Source organism: Amblyraja radiata, chromosome 4 (genome assembly GCF_010909765.2).
Source record: "Amblyraja radiata isolate CabotCenter1 chromosome 4, sAmbRad1.1.pri, whole genome shotgun sequence".
In the NCBI taxonomy this organism is placed as follows: Eukaryota; Metazoa; Chordata; class Chondrichthyes; order Rajiformes; family Rajidae; genus Amblyraja; species Amblyraja radiata.
In genome coordinates, this window is record NC_045959.1 from 51,126,405 (window position 1) to 51,152,636 (window position 26,232).

The 26,232-nt window shown below is 42.2% G+C and overlaps 1 protein-coding gene across 6 annotated transcripts; it reads left to right on the forward strand.

The window, feature by feature from the left end:
* The first annotated feature begins 384 nt into the window (after positions 1–384).
* prelid3a (PRELI domain containing 3A) lies at positions 385–17,067 on the forward strand. 6 transcript variants are annotated; one of them, XR_004411715.1, is made up of 8 exons: positions 3,108–3,207; positions 5,042–5,210; positions 6,439–6,528; positions 8,218–8,288; positions 10,313–10,415; positions 11,421–11,502; positions 13,796–13,940; positions 15,780–17,067. XR_004411715.1 is itself a non-coding variant. In XM_033019413.1 (7 exons), the coding sequence occupies exons 3-7, from the start codon at positions 5,073–5,075 to the stop codon at positions 15,828–15,830; spliced, it is 453 nt and encodes a 150-aa protein (XP_032875304.1). In that variant the 5' UTR covers positions 385–923; positions 1,691–1,810; positions 5,042–5,072; the 3' UTR covers positions 15,831–17,067. The 6 variants fall into 6 exon arrangements, 4 of the variants coding, with proteins under 4 accessions (XP_032875304.1, XP_032875303.1, XP_032875302.1 ...); XM_033019413.1 differs by lacking the exons at positions 3,108–3,207; positions 11,421–11,502; positions 13,796–13,940 and adding exons at positions 385–923; positions 1,691–1,810; XR_004411716.1 differs by lacking the exon at positions 11,421–11,502.
* The last annotated feature ends 9,165 nt before the right edge of the window (positions 17,068–26,232 follow it).

The window sequence follows — 26,232 nt, forward strand, 5'->3', positions numbered from 1 at the left end:
AAGACTAGATAGACTTGGCTTGTACTCGCTAAAATTTAGAAGATTGAGGGGGGATCTTATAGAAACTTACAAAATTCTTAAGGGTTGCACAGGCTAGATGCAGGAAGATTGTTCCCGATGCTGGGGAAGTCCAGAACACGGGGTCACAGTTTCCAAGATGAGAAAAACATTTTTCACACAGAGTGATGAATCTGTGGAATTCTCTGCCACAGAAGGTAGCTGAGGCCAGTTCATTGGCTATATTTAAGAGGGAGTTAGATGTGGCCCTTGTGGCTAAAGGGAAGAGGGGGTATGGAGGCAGGTACTGGAGGCAGGTTGGATGATCATATTGAATGGCGGTGCAGGCTCGAAGGGCCGAATGGCCTACTCCTGCACCTATTTTCTATGTTTCTAAAATAAAATAGGATATAGCTAAGCGCAAGGCTTCGTTATATTTTTTATTAGCGATCTTGTAAAGAACACAAATTGCATTCAGAGTGTAAAACACGGGGAGTCTCTAGCAGTACCAACAAGTTTCCTTATATCTATGACCAACAGTTGGTCAGCTGATCTGCGCATTGACACACATCGTTTGTGCGTATTGCGTCATGACGTAAACGCCCCTACCTTAGATAGTTAATTCATCATAAACCTCATCTCCAGCTCAACAAAGTCATTTTGATCCCTACCCAAACCCTGAAATGAGCTTTCTTGCTTCTCTGTTCTACCGTTTCTGCCGGAATTTTACTTTTTGTTTGATGGTGTTTATTTTCATTTTTGTTTTGGCTTTCCTGTTTGCTTTTGACTTAGAATCCCACTTGCCCGACTACCAAATATTTTAGTGGCTATTTGTCACAGCTAGGGCTGCCACCTGTCGATCGTTGTGCGTTGTGCGTGGTCAGGCTGCCAACTTCACGCCGATAAATTGTGGAATGAGATATAAGGTAAGGCAAATTACAAACGCATCTAAATTCGAGTAAATTTAGTTTAACCCTTTTTTGGATCATTGATGCCAAGATCAACTCTTATCTGCCTGCACACAATCCACACCCCTCTATTCCCTTTATATCCATATGCTTACCCAAAAATATTTTAAATGCCACTATCATATCTGCCTCAACCATCAAATCCTGGCAGCTCGTTCAAGGCACTCGTCTTGTCAAAGAAAACACTAGGATTTTCCTGACTGAAAAGAAATGTTTGCAAGATCATTAATCAGCATACTTTACAAATCGCCAAGAGTGTCAGTGGGTTATTTTGCAGAAACATTTTACAGGGTACCAAATAATTATCACGCGTTGAACGCTTGTGAATCAGATTAGTTTACACAGAATGAAGAACAAAGAAGCCGTGAATACAATACGGTAATAAACATCAACAATATTTAAAACAAACTGCGCAGACTAATCACCAGAAATGAAATATCAGTTACCTTCTGGTGGGCCTCGTCCTTCGAGCTGCTCCTTTCAACATTCACCCAAACAAGTCAGAGGTTCACCAAGTAAGAGGTTGGGTCGCAAATTCACGGATTTTAAGTCTATTCTTTTGTACGAATAGGTTTTACTAACGCGTCCTCCTGACAGTAACAATAATCGTTTGAAATAAGTAAACTTAAAATGATGGATGTTTACTGAGTTCGGAAACAACTTGCCCAAAGGTCAAGATTTCTTTAATGCCAACGGTACAAGTGTCACGTTTTATTTTTGCATAGGGAATATGCGAACGACATTGAGACGCAAGAAACTGCAGATGCTGGGATCTGGAACAAAAAACAAACGGCTGAAGAACCTAGAAACAAACTGCTCGAGGACAAAAAGGCAAACTGCTGGAGGTACTTGCGGGCAGACAAACGTAGACTGACTATTTCTCTCTGCAGAGTTTCCCCAGTAGTTGATTTGCTCCAGATGCCAACATCTGCAGTCTCTTATGTCTCCAAACTCCCGAAGGAACCCGGCGAGTCAGGCAGCATCTGTGGGTCTTTTCGGGTCGCAAACCTGCATCAGAATCACCCCTCTACTTCTGCAGATGCCGCCCGATCAGCTGAGTCCTACATTCATACAGCATGGAAACAGGCTCTTCGGTCCAACCTTGCCCCACCATGTCCCATCTACACTAGTCCCACCTGCTTGTGTTTGGCCCACATCCCTCGAAACCTTTGCCATCCGTGTACCTGTCCAAAGACAAACTGGGGCCTACGGTTTGTCTTTGCATATCAGAATAACACGGGTAATCTCGAGTTAAAACAGCAAATTCTAGGAATTTAGAGAAGGGTCAGGTGGAGGCAAGAATGTTTTCAAGAGAGTTAGATTTAGCTCTTAGGGCTAAGGGAATCAAGGGATATGAGGGAAAAGCCGGAACTGGGTACTGATTTTGGATGATCAGCCATGATCATATTGAATGGCGGTGCTGGCTCGAAGGGCCGAATGGCCTACTCCTGCACCTATTTTCTATGTTTCTATGTTACATTCTCATTTGCACCGAAATAATGACATTCTTACTTGCTGCAGCTTTACAAGGATATCATTGTTCCAGCATTGGGGGTGGTGATCTGATGCACAATTGACTCAATATTGTCACTACTGCTGGGTCATACGTTTAAAAATTAGTGTTCAGCTGTAACTGGAGCAATCGCGGTAGCCGAGGTGGAGCATTGACAGAGATCACCGACAATTGGCAGCTGGACGAAATGCGTAGGAAGGAGCTGCAGATGCTGGTTCACGCCGCGGATAGACACAAAAAAATGCTGGAGTAACCCAGCGGGACTGGCAGCATCTCTGGAGAGGAGGAATGGGTCTGTTGTCCAAAGCAAAGATCCTATAGGAGGAGGGTGCATGGAGCAGGAGGCGGGTGCATGGGTAGCGCGTGCGCGCTGGAGGCTGGTGGGCGGGATGTGTGGATAATTGACGTGTACGGGGGGGGGGAGAGGCTGGGGACATCCCTGGGGGCGGGGCGATGCGGGGAGAGTGACGTATACAGGCGGGTCCTGCGGGTGATTGACATATCATGTGGACGGGGCGACGCGATGACGTTATGGGCGGGTCTAGTGGGCGATTGACGTGCCGCGCGTGATGTTTGGTGCCGTGGGGGCGCGTCCTGTGAGTGACGGGCGGCTCTATAGGCGGGGCCACTCTAACGGCCGCCGCGGCCTCCCAGCGGCGTAACTACAGATCCCTTGCTCTATGAGTGTAACGGCGCCATGAGGGTGTGGAGCTCGGAGCACTCGTTCAGGTGAAGGCAACGCGGGGGGTGAGCGGGTCCCGGGGTGAAGGGTCCATGAGGAGAGAGGGTCCCGGAGCACGAGGACAATGGTGCAGGGCGATGGTTCTGTCTCAGCCATAGTCTGGGACAGCGGCACCAATATCCTGCCCTCACCTTGATGCATGAGGACCACGCTACAAGAAGTCATTGGGTCAAGCAGTATCTGGTATGGTGCATGATCTCCACAAGAAATGGCAACTTACACCTGCCTCCACAGATGCTGCTTGAGCTGCTGTCCCCTACTTTCTGCATCTACAGTCTCATTGATGTGGATTGGGTGAAGACATGTGTTAGCCCATCGAGTTGTAATGACCCTGTAGTTCTCTAGACCATATTGTATAGATGTTTCGGGGTTGATCTATTTTGAATAAAATGCGAGACATGATATCTGCTACAGTAGATTTTGTGTTGAGAAAGGACTGAATGCGTTTATGTGGGTGGAAAACAACAACTTGTTTTGAAAAGCATTTTAATTGGTGTATCTTTCCCAGCTGCAACCAATTCATTTGGGAAATAGCTGTAATAATGAGCCATTTAATGTGTTTTTATAGTAGATTCGGGTTGTGTGAAGATCAGTCCTTTATTTTTGTTTCATCATTTTAAGTATGTTCCTTGAAATAATGAGAAATAATGAGAAACGTGATGCCATGTTGTATTGCTACGTTGTCACCATTTCTCTGGCTCCCCTAGTATTATACAGAATGCCTCGAACTTAAGAGCAGAGAAATATTTAGTAGACAGAGCTAACTTCTTGGGAGCCTGGTGTTGCAGTTGAATTGGACTATTTGGAACTGTATTTGACCTAAAATGTGTTTTGGTTCATCACCAAGATTACCTACTTCAACATCTGTAATCGCAGCTGGCAGTATCACTCTCTGTTCATCCATGCTTCCATTGCCTTTTGGATTGACTGGTCCAACTCTCCGAGCCTCCCATTTCCAGCAAGTTGATCTCATCCAAAATTACATTACCTTTGCCCTAACTCACCAAATACTGGTCACACATGTCCACTATCTTCAGGTAGACACAAAATTCTAGAGCAACTCAGCGGGTCAGGCAGCATCTCTGGAGAGAAGGAATGGGTGACATTTCGAGTCAAGACCCTTCTTCAGTCCACCATCTTCATCCTTGACTTCCAGTCCAATAATTATTTTTAGAACAAGATTCCTGACCTGAAACCTCGCCTAGAGATGCTGCTCGACCCGCTCTTATTCCAGCATTTTGTATTTTTTATTTATTGTTGTCGGTACACAACCTTCTGAATGACCTTGATGTGATGTGGCACCATTCTTAATAATGTGGCACTCAACGTTGATATAAATTGTGGAGAAAATATAATCTTAATGAATTGATATGAAGATTAGGTTTTGGTATAGCGAAAGGAGGAATACATTTTTTCTTGCCCTGAACGTTATTCACGCTATTTCATTTGTTGTGCACCTGTACACTGCGGATAGCTCGATTGTAATCATGTATCGTTTTTCCGCTGACTGGTTAGCTCACAACAAATAGCAGGGGACAATAAACTAAACTCTGAACTTTTTGGAGTTATTTACTATGCAGTATTGCATTAAACATATCCCTTTTCCGAGAATATAAAAATTATAAGTACTTATATGGTTTGTGCATTTTAGATTGTTATTGGTTTGTGCAACAGTTTTGAAAGTTTTTAATCATTAAACCTATTGTCTTCTATGACATTCTTTTACGCCTACTTTTTTCCAGCGTGCAGCGATGTCAGTTATATGATAGATTTATTAATATCTAATTTTTGTAAAACTTAATGTTTGATTTTTTTTTTTAGCCATCCATGGGAAACGGTCATCAAAGCCGCTATGCAAAAATATCCGAACCCCATGAACCCCAATGTGGTGGGAGTGGATGTATTGGAGAGAAATCTCGATACACGAGGGAGATTGCATAGCCAGCGTCTGCTTTGTACAGAGTGGGGAATCCCTAGCATTGTTATGACTGTATGTGAGCAATATTTTGTATCTTGCTTTCATTTTAACACCGTTTATTAGTATTGTTTGTCCAAAATTATTCATTTAAAATGTTCATTTTCATTAATATGCATACTCACGAAAGTTGTTATTTTGACAACAGGGTCAAGAGTCGGGAGTGGGGTTTTTTTTCATACGTCCCAAAACTTAACAATGAAATTCTTACTTGCAGCAGCAGCAGCATAATAGATTTGTAAACATAGTTCTCAATAGATAATATAATGAATAAACAAAAATAAAAGGATGTACCTTTTAGCAAGGAGATGACGAGAAATGTATTTAATCAAGAGGATGATGAATCTGGAATTCATTGCCACAAGACTGCTGTGGAGGCCAAGATAATAGGTATTTTTAAGGTGGAGATTGTCAGGTTCTTTATTAGTAAGGATGTCAGGGGTTATGGGGAGAGGGCAGGAGAATGGTATTGAGAGGGATAGATAGATCAGCCATGATTGAATGGCAAAGTAGAGTTAATGGGTCGAATGGCATAATTCCGCTTATATAACTTATGAACATTTAAAAAACATCAATAAATAAAATAATCCTGTAAGGCAGCAACTCTACTGCTCCGCCACTCTGCCGTTCATAATTGGCATACTCAAATGGCCAAAGGACCTGTTTTCACACTTTATCTCTAAGCTATACTAAACTGCTTTGCAGTTAACTTTACACTTCCCCCCTGGAAGCTGTCTGTCCAGCTGGAGATTTCTAGCATTCATTTCCATTGGAAATGTCAGTGTGTGCTGAAGAGAAATTACCCCATCTATTAGTTCTGCACATGCACATCGCCCTAAGAATTGCATTTAATGTCATAAGAGTCAGACAACATTTGACCCAACTTGCCCATGCTGACCATATTGCCCCATCTACACTAGTCCCACCTGCACGCATTAGGCCCGTATCCCTCTAATACTTTCTTGTCCATATACCTGTCCAAATGCATTTTAAATGTTGTTCTAGTACCTGTTTCAACAATCTCCTTTCCCTCTCAGCTTAAATCTATGTTCTCTGGTTCTTGATTATTTGGGATTTAAAATAACCGCAAAGCATTGGTGTGGAGTCAAATACAGTTTGCTTTCGATGCTTACATTGCATTCTGAGTTTGGATTCAATGTTATTTGACATTTTATAGAATTTAAACAACAGTGCCACAGTGAAGTGTCTTCACATGATTAACCTCATGATATGTTTTTGCTAGATTCTGGGAACAAACAGGACCACAACGTATATTAAAGAAAATTCTGTTGTTGATCCAATTGAACGCACTATGGAACTCTGTTCTTCTAATGTAAGTAAATTAATCTGAAACAGCTATGGATCTATGGTCAGACCTAATGAAGATGGCTATGAGTGTTATCAGCCAGTTATCAATCCAAGCCTCAATTTAATCAATTTGTAGACTGGAGGTACATGAGTGCAGATGCTGAATCAGCGGCAAAAAAGGGAGACGAGCTGAATGAACACAGCAGACAGGCAGCCTCTGTGGAGGGGGAAAAAGGAGGAACTCAGCAGGTCAGGCAGCCTATTTGGGGGGGGGGGGGGGGGATGGAGGACCTCAACTGGTCAGGCAGCATCTGTGGAGGGAAATGGACAGTCTATGTTTCAGGTAGAGACTTAACCTAGAATGAAAGAGTAGAGGGAAGGTAGCTCGTGCAGAGGTTGGGGAGGGAAGGGACAAGAGCTAGCAAAGGATGGGTGGATACAAGTGAGGACAGATTGGAACAGTGGGCAAGTCAGATGGGGCAGAGAGTCAGAAGCTTCAATAACATTGGACGTTATGAAATTGAACCTGAAAAATCTTCAGTTAAAATACCACACTCAAGTCGTGAAATGTTATTTTGAAAGGGCTGAAGATGGTTCTGCCAAAGGATCCTTCCCTAGCGAGCATGTGAAGCAATGCCCTTGGGTTCCGATGAATGTGTTACAACACTAAAAGCTTGTTTTTAATTGCATTAGTTCGAACTCAATCCATCTGTACCCTGTAATTATAGTTCGGGTTATGTATTTGGCAAAAAAACAAATTGGGTGATACTTAAGATTTTTTTTAAACACTCATTCACAATTAATCTCCTGCACCCTTATGGAGTTCAAACATTGTACATTGTGTAGTTTCCAATTGTATCTGCAGGTCCGTGCTGACCTATGATCACCCGTTCACACTAGTTCCATCCTACACACTAGGGACAATTTACAGAAGCAAATTAGCTACGAACTGCATGTCTTTGGAATGTGGGAGCAAACCACAGCACCCGGAGAAAGCCCAACCGGTCATGGGGAGAACGTACAAACTCCGTACCAACAGCACCCATAGTCAGGATCGAACCCGGGTCCCCGGCACTGTAAGGCAATAACTCTACTGCTGCGCCACCCCTAATTTTAATACAGATTCCCAAGCTTATTTTACGAGGGAGGAGGATTTGTATTGGCTATTACCCACCTTGCTTTAGCCCTGATTAAGGAGGACATCGAACAATTCCACTCTTTAATCGTGTTGTCATAGAGTGTGATAGCGTAAAAACAAGTCTGTTGGCCCAACCTGTTCATGAGGATCAAGTTGCCCATCCAAGTTAGTCCCATTTGCCCGCATTGTAGAAAGCTTCAAAAACCATTTGATTACCCAGAGCCCATTGTATCAATGTGTCTAAAACTATCAAAGTGGTTAGGATCTCCTGTGCAATTCCTCTTGCCCAGTAATTCTAAGAAGATGGAAGGCATGAATGCCTCTTTTTTTTTTCTCTTCACCGTAGTGATCATTTAAACCAAAAACTCCTTCCCGATACTGGCGGAAAATCATATGCCAGGAGTACGTTTCTCACTAACTGATTTTATTGAGCACTAACTTCAACGTTAAGGCGGACACTTTAATGTTTGAACAAAACTTGTTTTGCTGTTACAACTTTTACATTTGACGCTGAAAAAAAAGTTTAGATTCTGTGATTGAGAATATACAATGTTAATCAAATGTTTCTTTTCGCAGATAACTCTTACTAATTTGGTGTCAGTAGATGAAAGACTGATCTATCGACCACATCCTGAGAATCCAGAAAAGTGAGCTGAATTAAGGATTTTACATATATTTTTGCGATTTCATTACATTTTAATTATTATTTTTGGATGACTATTGGTATTTTGCAAGTTAGATATAATATTTCTTATTTTTGACAATCTAAAGAAACAACTTGTTGTTTAGTTTAGAGATACAGCGTGGAAACAGCCCCTTCGCCCATCGAGTCTGCGCCGACCAGCAATCCCCGCACACAAATACTATCATACACACTAGGGACAATTTACCAAAGCCAATTAACCTACAAACCTGTATGTCTTTTTTAATGTGGGAGGATACCTGGAGAAAACCCACTTGGTCAAAGGGGAGAACGTACAAATTCCATACAGACAGCACCCGCAGTCAGGATCGAACCCGGGTCTCTGGCGCTGCAAGACAGCATCTCTACCGTTGCACAAAAGTGCCGTCCCTATAATTTAACGATTTATGTGAAGCAATTTATATTAATTATTGGCCCAGATTTTGCTGTCAGTTGCAAAAGAACAGCAATCATTGTTCATTCTACTGACAACTGCTTATATATGTTCAAAGTTTCAATGGTACTTTATTGTCACATATACTGAAGTACAGTGAAATTCATTTTTATATACAGTTCAGTACAACTATCACTATGTCTGAAGAAGGGTCTCGACCCAAAATGTTACACATTCCTTCTATCCAGAGATGCCAGTCCCACTGAGTTACTCCAGTGTTTTGTGTCTATCTTCGGTGTAAACCAGCATCTGCAGTTCCTTCCTACACTATACATAAGCAGTTAGATACAGTACAAGTGTATAGCAATAATACACTGAGACAATATACAGAGTCACCAGATTTGGCACCATTTTCAAGTCCCAGTTGTAGTAAGTGCATGGTTCTTGATCTGATCTATTAGGCCCATTGTCCTAGCGGTGTTGCAGGGTTGGCCTGGCTAAGTGGAGCCACCGTGTCCTCCTTTGTTGTGAACCTTTGAGCAAACATTCATCAGATGTTTAGATAGACACAAAGCTGGAGTAATTCAGCGGGTCTGATAGTATCTCTGGAGAAAAGGAATAGGTGACGTTTCGGGTCGAGAAGATGCGTGATCCAAATCAGCACTCTTGGTGGGATGCATGATGTACATGAGCTGGAAAGCAAAAATGATGTTCTTCAATTCATCAGATTCAAGAATCTTATGAATTGGAATGCACAATTTCTTAGTCGTGGAACACAGAAAATAGGAAATGTATATTAAATTTAAATTATGCACTGGAAAGCAAAATAAGATGAGGGAAATGGGATTGAAAAAGTTATGGGAATTCAGACAATTTAAATTCAAATTGAATTTGGACAAATTAAAACAAAACCTCCAACACCCCAATATAAATGATACTGTGCAAGAATGAAACGCCATATTTGTAAGTTTTCTCAGCCATAGAGGTTGTTTGACATTTACTTTACATCACAGTATAAGTCCGGCACAGTGGAGCAGCAGTAGAGTTGCTGCCTGAACAACGCCAGAGACTCTGGTTCGATCCTGACTACGGTGCTGTCTTTATTGAGTTTGTACGTTCTCCTTGTGATCAAATAGGGTTCTCTCCGGGTGCTCTGGTTTTCTCCCACATTCCAAAGACGTGCAGGTTTGTAGGTTAATTCTAAAAATTGTTCTTGGTGTATAGGATTGAACTTGTGCAAGGGTGATTGCTGGTCGGCATGGACTCAGTGTGTCGAATGGCCTGTTTCCATGCCGTATCTCTAAACTTAACTAATGGACATCTGAGTGACCACACTTTTTTGGTTGCTTTAAATAGCTGATTAATGGATATTTGCCAGAACTTCATAACCATAAGAATGTTCAGTGTTTAATCTGTCGGTGCTATTGTAGTGCACCCTCTAGAAAAACAAGACTTTGTCATTGATAAGCTGAAACATGTTTTACAGTTTATTCAGCCAAATGATTTTTAAAGTGTGAATGTTTCAATTTAATCAGAATTATATAACCAAAGATTAGTTGACCAAGTTTGCAGTAAATATTTTTGTTTTATTTTAGAACCATTTTAACCCAAGAAGCTATTATTACTGTGAAAGGAGTTATCTTAAGCAACTATCTGGAAGGATTAATGGCCAACACCATTTCTGCTAATGCAGGGAAGGTATGTATAAAGATACATTTTAAATACATTTGCCTTTTTTTGCTTTTTACAATGCCGTATCTACTCCGAATAGGAATTCAACATTGTGGAATTCAACCATTTACAAAAGTACTGAAAGGCTGGAAACCTCAACAGGTTCAGATACTAAATGCCATGGATCTTGAGACTGAGAATTGTAGCAGTTTCCACTTGCCTGTAAAGCAAATCGGATGAAAGATCCTCAGTTCTTTCTCAAAAAAACACAAAGTACTGGAGTAACTCAGTAGGTCAGGTAGCATCACTGGAGAACATGGATAGGTAACATTTCGGGTCAAGGCACTTCTTCAGACTCAACATGGATAGATGACGATTTGGGTCGAGACCCTTCTTCAGACTATCCGAGTCTCCACATCCAACCTTAGGCGGCACAATGGTGCATTTGGTAGAGTCGCTGCCTTACAGCCCCAGAGACCCGCTTTCAATCCTGACCTCGGGTGCTGTCTGTGCAGAGTTTGCACGTTCTCACTGTGACCGCATGCTTTTCCTCCAGGTGCTCCGGTTTCCTCACACATACCAAAGACATGTAGGTTTGTAGGTTAATCGGCCTCTGTAAATTGTCCCTAGTGTGTATGGAGTGGATGCCAATGTGGGAGAAGTGTGAACGGGTGATCGATGGTCAGTGTGAACTTGTTAGGCCGAAGGGCCTCTTTCCAAGCTGTATCTCTAAAGTAAACTAAATTATCAAGACCTCTCAGGATCCTTTACATTTCAATGAAGTCTCCCCTTACTTTTATAAACTCCTGTGAATGCAAGCGTTATCTGCCCAACCTTTCTTTGTACGGCAACTATATAAAGAATGCAATCATTGTTTGAATGCCTTGTGTTCAGTTAAATGTCTTTCAAAGTTTGTTTGAAGCATTTTAGTTTTTATTCTATTGTTGATACAAAAAACAAATTTTCATTTTATGGTAATAATACCTCAGACTTCTTACACCTCTGTGACATGCCTTTTCTGTGTTGCTCTAGGGGTGGGATGCTATTGAGTGGATAATTCAAAACTCTGAAAGTGTTAACTAACAGCTTTCACTTCTGCATTTTGCTCTTAGTGGTAACTATTGATTGAAATACCCAATCATCTAATATTTTATTGCATGGAATGGGCTCTTGTTTGTGTGGCATAGATTGCATGCTTGTTTATGTAGATTAAATTTTGAATGCATCTATCTTAAAATCCAGTAAACCCTTGCAATAATGGACCTCCATACATGATTTCTGTTATCGTGTGCCGATGCTCCAGCTTCGCGCGCCTCCCCCACTTCCACTAGTTACGCAATCGAGCTAGCGCTGCGTGGCAGCGGCTTCGGTTGCGAGAGCGGAGAGCGCGAGCAGCATGAAGACGGTGTGAGTACCGGGCCCGTCCCTGGTGCACCGTGAGGCTGGGAGCTCTGTGAATTCATGCTTGTTTACCCCCAACATCGCACTTCATCCCTCCTGGCCTGGGTTAAACTTTACCTCCCCTCACTTGGTTATAGCAAAAAATTGGCAGTAACGGACTCCATCCCCTCTCCCCCCCCACCCCCGCATGATCCGTTATTGCGAGGGTTTGCTGTAAAAAAAAAAGTACAATCTTTCTGATATATGTTGCATCTTTCCCAAACATGCATCGATTATACTATCTATCCTCTAGTTGTATAAAAAGGTGTTTTCAGTCTTCTTTGGATTGTGGGTAGCAAAGTTGAATTGTGCCAGCATTTTGGGTTGTTGAGTGGTAATTATTAGTTGCCACACTTGGAGGTATTGAAGATAGACACAAAAAGCTGGAGTAACTCAGTGGGTCAGACAGCATCTCTATAGAAAAGGAATAGGTGACATTTCGGGTTAAGTCCCGTCTCCACCGGTCCCCGTCCTCTTGGAGCCCTTGGACGGCCTTCTACCCTCTTTAGACTTCTGAATTTCTAACTGCTGGGATGATATCAATCGCCTAAACTTTTCCATTCCCCTTACCTACTCTAATCTCTCCTCCCCTCTGAACGTACAGCCCTCTGCTCGCTCTGCAGCAATGCCGACATTATCACCAAACCTGCCGACAAGGGAGGTGCCCTGGTAGTCTGGCGAGATGACCTCTACCGTGCTAAGTTCAGGCGCCAGCTCGTGGACACCTCCTCCTACTTATCCTTGGGGGTGGAGGTATTGAGTCTGAAGAAGGGTCCCAATCCGAAACGTCACCCATCCTTTTGTTCCAGAGATGCTGAGTGACGTGACCCGCTTAACTACTCCCGCACATAGTGTCTATCTTTGTTATAAAAGGTTTGAACAGAGAGGAGCCCATGCAACTATTTGAAACATTGAATGTATTTTCCTGTGATACGTTGCTATAAAAGTTAAGATCTTTAAAATATAAAAAGCAGGTCTTAGTTTGGTATAAATTGTTAATGAACCTACACCATTCTATCATCTGTATCATGTGGTTTGGCCACTTGAGAGTTATTTTATTAATCTGGGGTGGAGGGTCCACACCGTTTAGTTTAGAGATACAACACAGAAACAGGCCCTTCGGCCCACCGAGATCGTGCCGACCAGCAATCCCCACACTTAACACTATCCTGCATGCACTAGGGACAATTTATACAATTTTACCAAGCCAATTAGCCTACAAACCTGTACAGTTTTTGAGTGTGGGAGGAAACTGGTGTACCAGGTGAAAACCAATGCAGGTCACGGGGAGAACATACAAACTACATACAGACAGCACCCGTAGTCAGGATCGAACTCTGTAAGGCAGAAACTCCACTGCTGCACCACCGTGCCGCTCTTCTTGTAAAGGATGCCATTTATTTAACTTGATCTGAACTTGGATAACTTTCAGGAGCAGACCACTAGGAGTAGACTGATTTGCCATCCATTGAGATAATAGGTGATTAGTAACTGCTACATTCCATAGATACTTTAATAGTGGTTAAATCCTTTTAAGACGACTTTCAAATGTTGACACCTTCATTTCCTTTGTTTTACAATTTTGAAAGGAGAGCTCTAATCTTAACAGCCATGCCTTATTTATCTTATTTTATCTTGTCTACGTTGATTCCTGTATGTGAAATGACTGAAACATCAGCATAATGCGTTTTATAGAATCGTACAGCACAGATAGGGTCCTTTCAGCCCACCTTGTCCATGCTGACCGATGCATATCTGATTCTTGTGCACACTTTTGAAATTGTTGGTTCTTATACTGCCAGTTAAGGCACTCGGCACATGACATGCGGTTAATAGATTGGGTTTGGCAATGACTAGATATATTTAACTGTTTTGCTCATTGAAAATCAATATTTATTGAAGGAGATTAAATGTTGCAGCTGTGTGAAAATGGCTGGATGATCTGAATATCCATTTTTTTTTTTTAGTTATCTGTGGACTGATCCTTGCACATGTTAAAACGTACTGATCTTTGCATTTTGTGGGAAGCAACACATAAATAATACAAACGTATTTTTGGAAGCAAATTGAATGGATGCATTGAAGATAGATAGAATTCAGCTTTTTAATTTTGTAAGTGATTCAATATTTCTCTGTTCTGGATGCATGGTGGAAATATTATTTGATATTTCTCTGTTCTGTGGAAATAATGTCTGCACTGGTATTTGATTGTGAAACTTGATTCGTGTCCATCTTGTTTAAATAGTTGCAATTCAACCTTTGATTTCTGGGTTTTGTATCTAGGTGTGTAATCTGAAACATTTCTGGGATAAGTTTATTTCATCATTTATAGAGTCGTACAGTTTGGAAATGGGCCCTTCGGCCCAAATTGCCCATGCCGATCAAGAAGCCGCATCTAAGCCTACATTTGGCCCATAAACCTTTCCTATTCATGTAGCTGTCCAAATGTCTCGTAAATATTATTATAACACCTACCTCAACTACCTCCTCTGGCAACTTGTTCCATGTTCCCACCACCTTCTGTTCCAAATCAGTTGTTATGGAAGTTAAATATTGAGGCGTAGAGGTGTTAGCTTTTCCACTGGATTTTGTGCATAATGGCCACAAATAGTTGAAAGAAGCCTTGTATTTAACTCATTTGTGCACCTGATGTCAATTGCAGAGCCTTTATATCATGATTCTGAAAAGTGATCATTTGAGTTGCATGTAAATTAGGTATTGATTGACAAAAAATCAAAGTGCTATATTCACAAGTTCTGGAGAAGAATTTGGCCATTCAGCCCATCAAGTCTACTTCTAATTCAATTATGGCTGATCTACCTTTCCCTCTCAACCCCATTCTCCTGCCTTCTCCACATAACCCCAGGCACTCTTACTGTCAATCTCCACCAGGTGATGAGCGGTGCCTGGTTTCCTCCAGACGTGATGCTTGGCATTCAAGCCAAAGAGTTCAATCTTGGTTTCATCAGACCAGAGAATCTTGTTTCTCATGGCCTGAGAGTCCTTTAGGGGTGCCTTTTGGCAAAGTCCAAGTGGGCTGTCTAATGAGCCTTTTACTAATGATTGGCTTCCGTCTGGCCACTCTACCATAAAGGCCTGATTGGTGGAGTGCTGCAGATATAGTTGTCCTTCTGGAAGGTTCTCCCATATCCACAAAGGAACTCTGGAGCTCTGTCAGAGTGACCATCGGGTTCTTGGTCACCTCCCTGACCAAGGCTCTTCTCCCCCAATTGCTCATTTTGGCCGGGCGGCCAGCTCGATGAAGAGTCCTGGTGGTTCCAAAGTTCTTCCATTTAAGAATGACGGAGACCACTGTGCTCTTCGGGACCTGCAATGCTGCAGAAATTGTTTTATACCCTTCCCCAGATCTGTGTTTGGAGGTCTACGGACAATTCATTCATCTTCATGGCTTGGTTTTTGCTCTGACGTGCACTATCAACTGTGGGACCTTATATAGACGGGTGTGTGTGCCTTTCCAAATCATGTCCAATCAATTTAATTTACCACTGGTGGACTCCAATCAAGTTGTGGAAACATCTCGAGGATAATCAATGGAAACAGGGTGCACCTGAGCTAAATTTTGAGTGTCATAGCAAAGGGTCTGAATACTTATGTAAATGTGATATTTCAATTATTTCATTTTAATTACTTTGCAAAAATTTCTAAACACCTGTTTTCACTTCTTCATACTGGGGTATTGTGTGTAGATTGATGATTTAAAAAAATAGAATGTAGTCCATTTTAAAATAAGGCTGTAACGTAACAAAATGTGGAAAAAATGAAGGGGTCTGAATGCTTTCTGAATGCACTGTATTCAAGATTTACAATCCAGGTCTATAAAATGAGAAGAGGATGCAAAATTCCCCTTCAGAGTTTCAGCAATGTCACCAATTCACACCTACTTTATTAACACCTTTTGGTCCTAATTCCTTTCAATATGTTTTCATTCAGGGCTGCAAAGCAATGGAGTTTGTAATAAGTAAGATGAGACTGAAGAACTAGCAGCATCTGACCAGGAGAGTATGAAGTCACTGCTGGCTGTGGCACGGCTGAACACTTGACAGTTTAGCCCATGGTTGTGCTACACTTTGACTTGTATTCAGGAAACTCACTTAGTAACATGTTCTGTATTATTTTAAAGTGAATGTCGTGCTTTTTCTTGGCGGGGGGCGCGGGGGGGGGGGGGGAATTATAAGCTACAAAATTGACTTTGAATGTATCAAATATTCAGATCATGAAAGTAAGCAGCCAGCTTGGATGTGAGATGCTGTGTTTGGGATTATTTATAGAAAGATATGTGTTTGTAGTGTCCTTTACTTGACAAACATCCATTCAACAGCAGTCTGCAGAGGGATGTCACTTGGTACATGCACTTTTTAAACAAAGGGCCGTCTCCTGGAAATAGAACCAGAGACATTACACAAACATATGGACTTAAAAACTATTTTGATCAGCACTTGGTGCATTGCATTTGATTTATACTTGAAGGTGGAGTGGGTAGTGACAATGCCTTACAGTGCTGAATTAATAAAACGTGTAGATTTTGGAACAATGTTACGATCGCATAAGTAAAATGGATTTTATTTGTGTCATTAACTTGGAATTTGATTGTGAATTATTCTTGGCAGATCGTTGAAGCTTGGCCAGGGTAAAATCCATTGTGTCTTGGTGCTAAACTAGGAAGTAATTTTGATTGAAAGCAACTTAAGTATATTATCTTTGACCAGTAATTCAATCACTTCAGCACAGAATTCTTACTATGAAAATATAATGTGTTTTGGTGAAAGACACTCATTTCAGTTCTGGATTAATTTCCTATCAAGGTGGAAAAGTTGACAATGTTTTGTTGAAAGAATTGCTGTACCAATCAGCTATTGATATTCTTTAGCTTGTCATGAAGACTACTTTTTGCATAATTGCTTCTCATATTATTTTGTTTTAATGCAAATATTTTAAAAATATTTAAGATTGTCATAAATATTTATGGATTTAAATACGTGTTTAAAATACAGGCTATTTTCTGAAGAAGTTTGTGTTTTTCCCCCCCAAGATTATTAGGTGTTTAAATACAAATCACTCTTGCATATTCTTCAGAACACCATACCAATATACATTTTGCTCCAGATTGCAGCGTCCAAGTTGCTCTAAAATTAATTGCACTGCTTCCTACAAATATAGGTGCATATGTGCAAGTAGCAATCATTGTTTAACTTCTGGCATTAAATCTACATGCATTCTGGTACCTTGCGCTTGTAGTTCAGTGGAGAACATCTGATTCACGAGTTCTTGACGCCATTGTGTTAGGTTAGATTATTATTGTCACTAATATTATTGGATAGGTTCATGGATAGGAAAGGTTTAGACGGATAATGGCCAACTGCATGCAAATGTGACTAATGTCGATAGGATATTAGTCTTGGTTGGCATGGGCATGTTGAGCCGAAGGGCCTGTTTCTGTGCTGTATGACTGATATGTACCATAGAGCTTTGTTTTGCCTGCTGTTCAATCAGATCAGAATTAAAGGACATTCTTTTAGGAAGGAGATGAGGAGAAATTTATTGAGTCAGAGGGTGGTGAATTTGTGGAATTATTTGCCATTTGAAGGCTGTGGAGGATGTCAGTGGATATTTTTAAGGCAGAGTTAGATAGATTCTTGATTAGTACAGGTGTCAAAGGTTATGGGAAGGCAGGAGAATGGGGTTAGGAGGGAGAGATAGATCAGCCATGATTGAATGGCGGAGTAGACTTGATGGGCCAAATGGCCTAATTCTACTCCTATTCCTTATGGCAGATACACCATACATAAATACAACAAGTCAAACTCAAGTACAATACATTGAGAAAAGTGGAAGGTACTGCATGCAGAATATAATACTCGACATTGTAGTGCATTAGTTCCATAGACAAAACCCAGTGTCCACATTGTGGTAGAGGTGAATCAAACTTACGGGGAGAAGCGTTCAGTAGTTTGGTTTAGAGATACAGCAAGGAAACAGGCCCTTTGGCCCACTGAATCTGTGCCGACAAACAATCCCTGCACACTAACATGATCCTATACACACTAGGGACAATTTACAAACTGTACGTCTTTAGGGTGTGGGAGGAAACTGGAGCACCTGGAGAAAACCCACATGGTCACAGAGAAAGTAGAATACTGTATAGGCAACAGCTGTAGTCAGGATCAAACCCGGGGATCTGGCGCTGTAAGGCAGCAACTCTATCGCTGCGCTGCCCTTATGAACATGTTTATGTTTGTTGTTATTGTCACATGTACTGAGGTGCAGTGAAAAGCTTTGTTTTGCATGTTATCTAAACAGATCAGATATACCATACATAGATACAATCTGTTCAAACTCAAGTATAATAGATGGAGCAAAGGGTAAGATATAAAGTGCAGGATATAATTCTGAGAATTACAGCTCATCGGTTCCTTGGACAAAGTCTAATATCCTCAACGTGGTATGGGTAAAGTGAACAGTGCTCTAGTTTATGGCAAGACTGTTTAGAAGCCTGATAACAGGAAGAAGCTGTTCCTGAGTCTGGTGCCTTGATAACTGCTAAATGGCCACTAGATAGAATCTAATCTAACCCCATACTTCCTGTAGCATAGATCACATCCCATTTGTTATTTTGCCTGATAATTTTAATATTTATTTTTCTTTGTCATATTCTATTTTCAAAGTTTTTTTTTCAAGCAGATTTTTGATATTTAATTCCTTGCAGAAGACAAAGCAGTCAGTTTGAAGGAAATATCCAGCCAGTGTCATTAATAAAATGGATTTATTACAAACAAAATAGACATTTTAGTGAAGGTGATCCTGTATTTTCTCTCTTTTATTTACTCTTCTACGACTGACCCATCTATCTCATTGGAGACCAAACTGTCTTATTCGGACTTTAGTGGACTACAATCTGATGCTTTATCTGTGCACTATAGATGGCTTCCTCCCACACTCCGAAGGCATACAAGTCTGTAGGTTAATTGGCTCTGGTAAAAATTGTAAATTATCCCTAGTGTGTTAGGATAGTGTTAGTGTGCAGGGATCGCTGGTCGGCGTGGGCCAAAGGGCCTGTTTCTGCCTTGTATCCCTGAGTCTAAAGATTCAGGATCTGCAATCCAGGTCTATAAAAATAAAGAGGATGCAAAATTGCCCTTCGGAGTTAAAACTATTTCAGCAATGACACCAATTCACATCTACTTTGTTGCCATCTTTTGGTCGTAGTCTAAAGTTTCATCTGTTAACTTACTTACCATCAAAATCATTTATAGATGACAAACAACAAAGGCTCCAACATCGATTCCTGTATTGTGATAGAGACAAGAAGGCAGGACATTCACAGTGACTCCTGATGCACACCACTAATCACAGCCATCCAGTCAAAAACAAAACAACCTTCCACCGTTACCCTCTGAAGCCAGCTCTTTATCTCCAGAGGTGCTGCCTGACCCGCTGAGTTACTCCAGCACACTCTATGTATTAGCCAGCCCTTTCTGGATATCATGTGATTTTACCTTCCAAAGCATGTCATCCTGTGGAACATTATCAAAGGCCTTGCTGAAGTCCATTGAGACTACATCTACCATCCTGCACACATCAACCTTTTTGATTAGATACAAAATCCTGGAGTGGTGGTTGGTGAATGGAATGAGCTGCCAGAAGAGGTAATTGATGCAAGGACTATTGTAATGTTTAAGAAACAATTAAACAGGTACATGGATAGGACACGTTTAGAGGGATATGGACCAAATGCAGGCCGGTGGCACCAGTGCAGATGGGACATGTTGGTCGATGTGGGCAAGTTTGGTGTTATATGACTAACTCAGCGGGTCATGCAGCATCTAAGGGGGAAATGGAATAGGTGACAATTTGGTCAGAACCCTTCTTCAGATTGAAAGATAGAAAAGGCCAGAACAAAGCAGGGCCAGCAACAGATGACCTCGGAACGGGTGAAGTCCATAATTGCCTAATGTCGGCTGGGGAAGATGTGCTAACGACAGGAATACAAGGATGCAAACAGTGGAACTGGTAGAACGACTAGGGTGGGGGAGGGAGGGAAAGGAATGCAGGATTTAATTTAACTTCTAGAAATCAACATTCACACCACTGGGTTGTAAGCTGCCCAAGTGAAATATGAGGTGCTGTTACTCCAATTAGCGTGTGGCCCATTACTGACAGTGGAGGAGGCCCAGGACAGAAAGGTCAGTGTGGGAATGGGAAGGGGAATTAAAATGTTTGGTAACTGGGAGATTGCGCAGGCCAGGGTGGACTTGGCCATAAGGACATAAGTGTCCTTTTTGGGTATTTCCTCTTAAAAACTCAGTCAAACACGAAACATGATATCCTACACAAAAAGCTATTCTGAATCAATACCCGACTATCCAAATGCACTTAAATCTTATTCCCCAGAATCCTCCCCTGTAACTTTCCCAGTGTAGATGTCAGTCACTGATCTATATTTCACAGGTTTCTCTTGCAACCACTCTTAATTAAAGGCATTGCATGCGGTGCATTCAGAAAGTATTCACACACCCTCACTTTTCCACAATTTGTTATGTTACAGCCTTATTCTAAAATGGATTAAAAAATTTTTTTTTATCATCAGTCTACATACAATACCCCATAATAAAAAAGCAAAAATAGGTTTCTAAAATTTTTTGCCAAGAAATTAAAAAGAGATAACTGAAATATGACACTTACATAAGTATTCAGACCCTTTACTCAGTACTTCGTTGAGGCACCTTTGGCAGCGATTACAGCCTCGAGTCTTCTTGGGTATGATGCTGCAAGCTTGGCACACCTGTATTTGGGTAATTTCTCCCATTCTCTGCAGATCCTCTCAAGCTCTGTCAGGTTGGATGGGGAGCGTCGATGTACAGCTATTTTCATGTCCCTCCAGAGATGTTCGATCGGGTTCAAGTCCGGGCTCTGGCTGGGCCACTCAAGGACATTCACAGACTTGTCAAGAAGCCACTCCTGCATTGTCTTGGCTGTGTACTTAGGGTGGTTGTCCTGTTGGAAGGTGAACCTCTGCCCCAGTCTGAGATCCAGAACGCTCTGGAGCAGGTTTTCATCAAGGATCTCTCTGTACTTTGCTCTGTTCATCTTTCCATCAATCCTGACTAGTCTCCCAGTTCCTGCCGCTGAAAAACATCCCCATAGCATGATGCTGCCAACACCATGCTTCACCGTAGGTATGGTATTGGCCAGGTGATGAGCGATGCCTGGTTTCCTCCAGACGTGATGCTTGGCATTCAGGCCAAAGAGTTAAATGTTGGTTTCCTCAGACCAGGGAATCTTGGTCTTTGCACTATGAAGAGTCCTGGTGGTTCCAAAGTTCCTCCATTTAAGAATGACGGAGGCCACTATGCTCTTCGGGATCTGCAATGTTGCAGAAATTGTTTTGTACCCTTCCCCAGATCTGCGTCTCGACACAATCCTGTTTCGGAGGTCTATGGACAATTCCTTTGTCTTCTTGGCTTGGTTTGTGTTCTGACTTGCACTGTCAACTGTGGGACCTTATATAGACAGGTGTGTGCCTTTCCAAATCATGTCCAATCAATTTAATTTACCACTGGTGGACTCCAAACAAGTTGCAGTAACATCTCAAGGATAATCAATGGAAACAGGATGAACCTAGGCTCAATGTTGACTGTCATAGCAAAGAGTGAATACTGATGTAAAGGTGATATTTCAGTTATTATTCATTACTCCAAACATTTCTAAACACCTGTTTTCGCATCTTCATTCTGGGGTATTGTGTGTAGATTGATGATTAAAATAAAAGAATGTAATCCATTTTAAAATAAGGCTGTAATGTAACAAAATGTGGAAAAAGTGAAGGGGTCTGAATACTTTCTGAATGCACTGTCCTCATTTAATTTTAAAACACTGCTGTTTAAATTTTCTTCCTCAAAATGACTTCTTATTGCATCACCTCGTTCTTGCTGACAAATCTGCAGAATGAAACCTCTTTCCCCATTCTCATTCACTGGCTCGCAAAAATAAACTTGTTTGCAGAAACGAACTGATAAAAATGAATAATTGGATTTGCCTATAATTGAGAAATAATTGGAAGTTATTGTGGATCATAGATATGTGTAGGTTCAGTAATTTCTCCGGGAGATTAAGTTAGAACAAAAGGATGTGGTGGAACACTTACATTGTTGCTTCACTCGATACAATATGTTCAATACAATATGAATACATGTAAAACCTTACAATAAACCCTCCATCTACACTTCATGCTTCCTTGGCAAGGCCACCAGCATAATCAAGGACCAGTCTCACCCTTTCTCTTCTCTCCAATCAGGCAAGAGGTACAGAAGTGTGAAAACGCACACCTCCAGATTCAGGGACAGTTTCTTCCCAGCTGTTATCGGGCAACTTGAACCATCCTACCACCAAATACAGAGCGGTCCTGATCTACCACCCACCTCATACCATCTAAGCCAATAGCTTTTAACGGTGATACAGTGTCACAGCACAGTTCATTCCTGATCTCAGGTGTTCTGTGTGGAGTTTGGACTTTCTCCCTGTGGCTGCACTCCGATTGCCTCCTGTGTCCCAGACATATGCTGATAAGTTAATTAGCTACTGTAAATTATCCCTACTGTAGGTGGGTGATAGAAGATCTGGGAAGGTTAGTCGGCCAGTTTCTTCCCAGCTGTCACCAGGCAACTGAACCATCCAACCAACAACTTGAGAGTGGTCTTGAGCTACCATCTACCTCATTGGAGACCCTCAGACTATCTTTAATTGGACCACTAGACTTTATCTTGCGCCAAACACTTCCATTTATCGTGTATCTTCACACTGTGGACGGCTTGATTGTAATCATGTACAGTCTGCTGACTGGATAGCATGCAATTTTTGCAGTTATTATGGGACAGGAAGTGTCGTTAAATACATCATACCAACTAATTGTTCAGAAGAAGTTTTACAGCTGCAATTCTGAAACCAAAGATCGACTTGGAGTTTTCCTTCCACTTTCAAAGAGATCTGCAGTGAAACTGACATAGCAGTGAAGACATATTTTTGGCTCAGATACATTACTGATCTTTGAAATATCAAAAACAGGCTTTACTTGCTCGATCAAAACACAAACTGCTGGAGTAACTCAGCCGGTCAGGCAGCATCGGTGCAGTAAACGGACAGACAATGTTTCTGGAAGCGTCCCAACCCAAAACGTCGTCTGTCTTTTCCCATTAGACCACAAGACATAGAAGCAGAATTAGGCCATTCAGCCCATTGAGTCCTCTCTGCCATTCAATCTTGGCTGCTCAACCCCATTCTCCTGCCTTTTTCCTGCAACTTTTGACACCCTTTCTAATCAAGAACCTATAATTTCTGCCAAAAAAAAATGTCTAGGCATTCATAGCGGTCAGTGGCAATTAATTATATAGATTTACCACCCTCTGGCTAAAGCAATTCCTCCTCACCTCCATTTTGAAGGTACATCTCTTTATTTCTTAGGCTATGCTCTCTGGTTCTAGACTCTACCACTACTGTCCACTCTACCGAGGCATATAATTCCCTCCAAAGACATTGCCTGACCTGCTGAGTTACTCCAGCACTTTGCGTTTTGCTGAAGATACCAGCATCTGCAGTTCCTTGTGCCTTCACTCATCCCATCATCTTCCAGGTTAACAAACAACATCATGGAAACACCTTCACCATATTGGACTGCAGCAGCTCAAGAAAATTGCCACCCACTTTTTCAAAGATAACCAGGTGGAAAATCTGTTATAAGTATATAAAATAATGACAGGTTTAGATAGGGTAGATACATTCTCCCTGTGACTGCAAATGTTTCCTCTGGGTGCTCCAGATTCTAGTTTAGTTTATTATTGTCAAATGTATTGAGGTACAATGAAAAACTTTTGTTTGCATGCTATCCAGTCAATGATTACAATCAAGCCGTCCACAGTGTACAGATAAATACAACATTTAGTGGAAGATGTACAAGATACAAGATAGATTTATTCATCACATGTGCCAGATGGCACAGTGAAATGAAATTCCCATACAGCCATACAATAAAAATAAAGAACACAACACACTATAGGGTTTGACATAAAACATCCCCACACAGCAGAATCAGAGTTTCCCACTGTGTGGGAAGGCACCAAAGTCAGTCTCTTCCTCCATTGTTCCCCGTGGTCAGGGCCTCACCGTGCCCTCCGCAGTTGCCGCTACGGGCGGCCCGATGTTCAGGACCGCTCGCTGGGGTGTTGTAAGTCCGACGTCGGGGCTGCGGGACGTCGTCAGCGGCGTGGACACCAGAGTAGGCCCCCTCCTACCGGAGTCGGCGGCTTCCAAAGTCCGCAGGCCGCGCCGGGTGGATACTGCTGCTGGCGGACCCTCTGCAAGGCGCCCCAGGACTCCACGATGTTGTTCAGCGCCGCCCGCGTTGGAAGCTCTCCGCACCAGAGCTCCACGATGTTGGAGCAACGGCTCAACGCTTCGGAGCTCCAAACGGCGACCCAGGTAGGTATCGCCCGCTCGGCGGTGACTCCAGCGCTGCGCCGCCGCTGTAGCAGCCCCGGTCCGGTTCCCGGTCCCCGGCAGGAAAGGCCGCTCCGATCCAGCTGGTAGGCCGCGAGGTGGGGGGCGAGGACGCGACTCGGATTAATAGTCGCGTCCCCGCCAGGAAGAGACTGGGAAACGGTTTCCCCCTTACCCTGCCCCCCTCCCCCACATAGAAAAGTTAAAGTTTCCCCCAACACAAGACTTTGGACTAACTGAAAATGAAAAAAAAGATAGAAATAACAGACAGGCTGTAGGTAGAGGCTGCTGCCAGTGCAGCGCCCCTAGTGGTTACATTTCATCTCTATTCATTACAGAGAAGGACTTGGTAGTTGGAGAATTCAGGGAGAAGCACATTGGAAATCTGGTTCAGCCGTCAACACTCGTTCTGTAACATTGAAGTCTGATAAAGTACCATTAAAGAGAGTTCAAAGATCTCCAATGAGGTAGATGGGAGGCCAGGATCACTCTCTGACTGATGAGAGGACCATTCAATTGCCTGATTACAGCTGGGAAGAGACTGTTCCTGAATTTTGAGGCATGTGTTTTCACACTTCTGCAGCTCTTGCCTGAGGAGAAGAAGGAGTGACGGGTGAAACTGGACCTCGATTATGCTGGTGGGCTTGCCGAGGCAGTGTGTAATGCCCAGTGTGTCGATGGAATCAATGGAAGGGAGGTTGGTTTGCGTAATGGTCTGGGCTATGTCTGCAACTCTACAATATCTTGCGGTCTTGGATGGAGCTGTTCCCAAACCATGCTGTGATGCATCCCAATAAGATGCTTTCTATGGCGCATCTGTAGAAGTTGGTGAGAGTTGTTGGGATATGCAAAACTTCCTAAGCATTCTAAGAAAGTGGAGGCATGATGAAGTAGCAGTAGAATAAGTAGAGTTTCCTCCCATGACCCAAAGACATGCAGGTTTGTAGGTTAATTGGCCTCTGTAAACTGCCTGTAGTGTGTAGGGAGTAGATGAGAAAGTGGGATAAAATAGAACGAGTGTTGACGGCTGAACCAGATTTCCAATGTGCTTCTCCCTGAATTCTCCAACTACCAAGTCCTTCTCTAATGAATAGAGATGAAAGGTATTCATTCAAGACGTGTTTCAGTGGATATCTTTAAGGCAGAGATAGACACATTCTTGATTGGAACGGGTGTCAAGGGTTATGGGGAGAAGGCAGGAAAATGGGATTAGGAGGCAGAGATCAGCCATGATTGAATGGCAGAGTGGACAATGGGCCGAATTGCCTAATTCAACACCTATAACTTGTGAATCTCATCTTTACCTTCCAACCCAATGGACAGATTCCCACATTGGTCCCAACTCTTTATCCAGCTACCCTCTAGCTTTCAATATTGGTAGAAAATGTTTGCCGTTTCCTTAATCATGCTTGCCAGTGCTCATTTGTGCCACCGCTTTGACCTCCTAATTACTTTTTTAATATAGAATCCCTTATTAACCTATCATTATTACTATTCTCAATATATTTGGTCACTTATCTCTCCTCTACCTCCTGCTGGAACATCGGCGTAACTTTCAGATCCCTCTCTACCTGGAAATATTTCATCTGGAAATTTGTTGGACGGACACTCCCCAATTAAGTGATCAGACCTCTTTTATGTTTAAGACCTAGCTATGATTGAAACAATGTTTTATAAAGATAGTCAAGAAGGCATATGCTATGCTTGCCTTCATCGGTTGGGACATTCAGTATAAGAGCTGGGAAGTCATGGGGCTTTAGTTAGGCCGCTTTTGGAGTATTGTGTGCAGTTCTGGCCATCCCATTACAGGAATGATATGGAGGCTTGGGAGAGAGTCCAGTGAAGGTTTACCAGAACAATACCTGGATTAGGAGATATTAGCTACAGGGAGAGGTTG

Excerpts from the sequence above, each read along its gene's own strand:
- prelid3a (XM_033019412.1), top strand. The coding sequence starts at position 3,176 with ATGAGGGTGTGGAGCTCGGAGCACTCGTTCAG. Across the intron at positions 3,208-5,041 it reads AGCTCGGAGCACTCGTTCAG|CCATCCATGGGAAACGGTCA; the intron begins GTGAAGGCAACG and ends TTTTTTTTTTAG. Across the intron at positions 6,529-8,217 it reads TGGAACTCTGTTCTTCTAAT|ATAACTCTTACTAATTTGGT; the intron begins GTAAGTAAATTA and ends TTCTTTTCGCAG.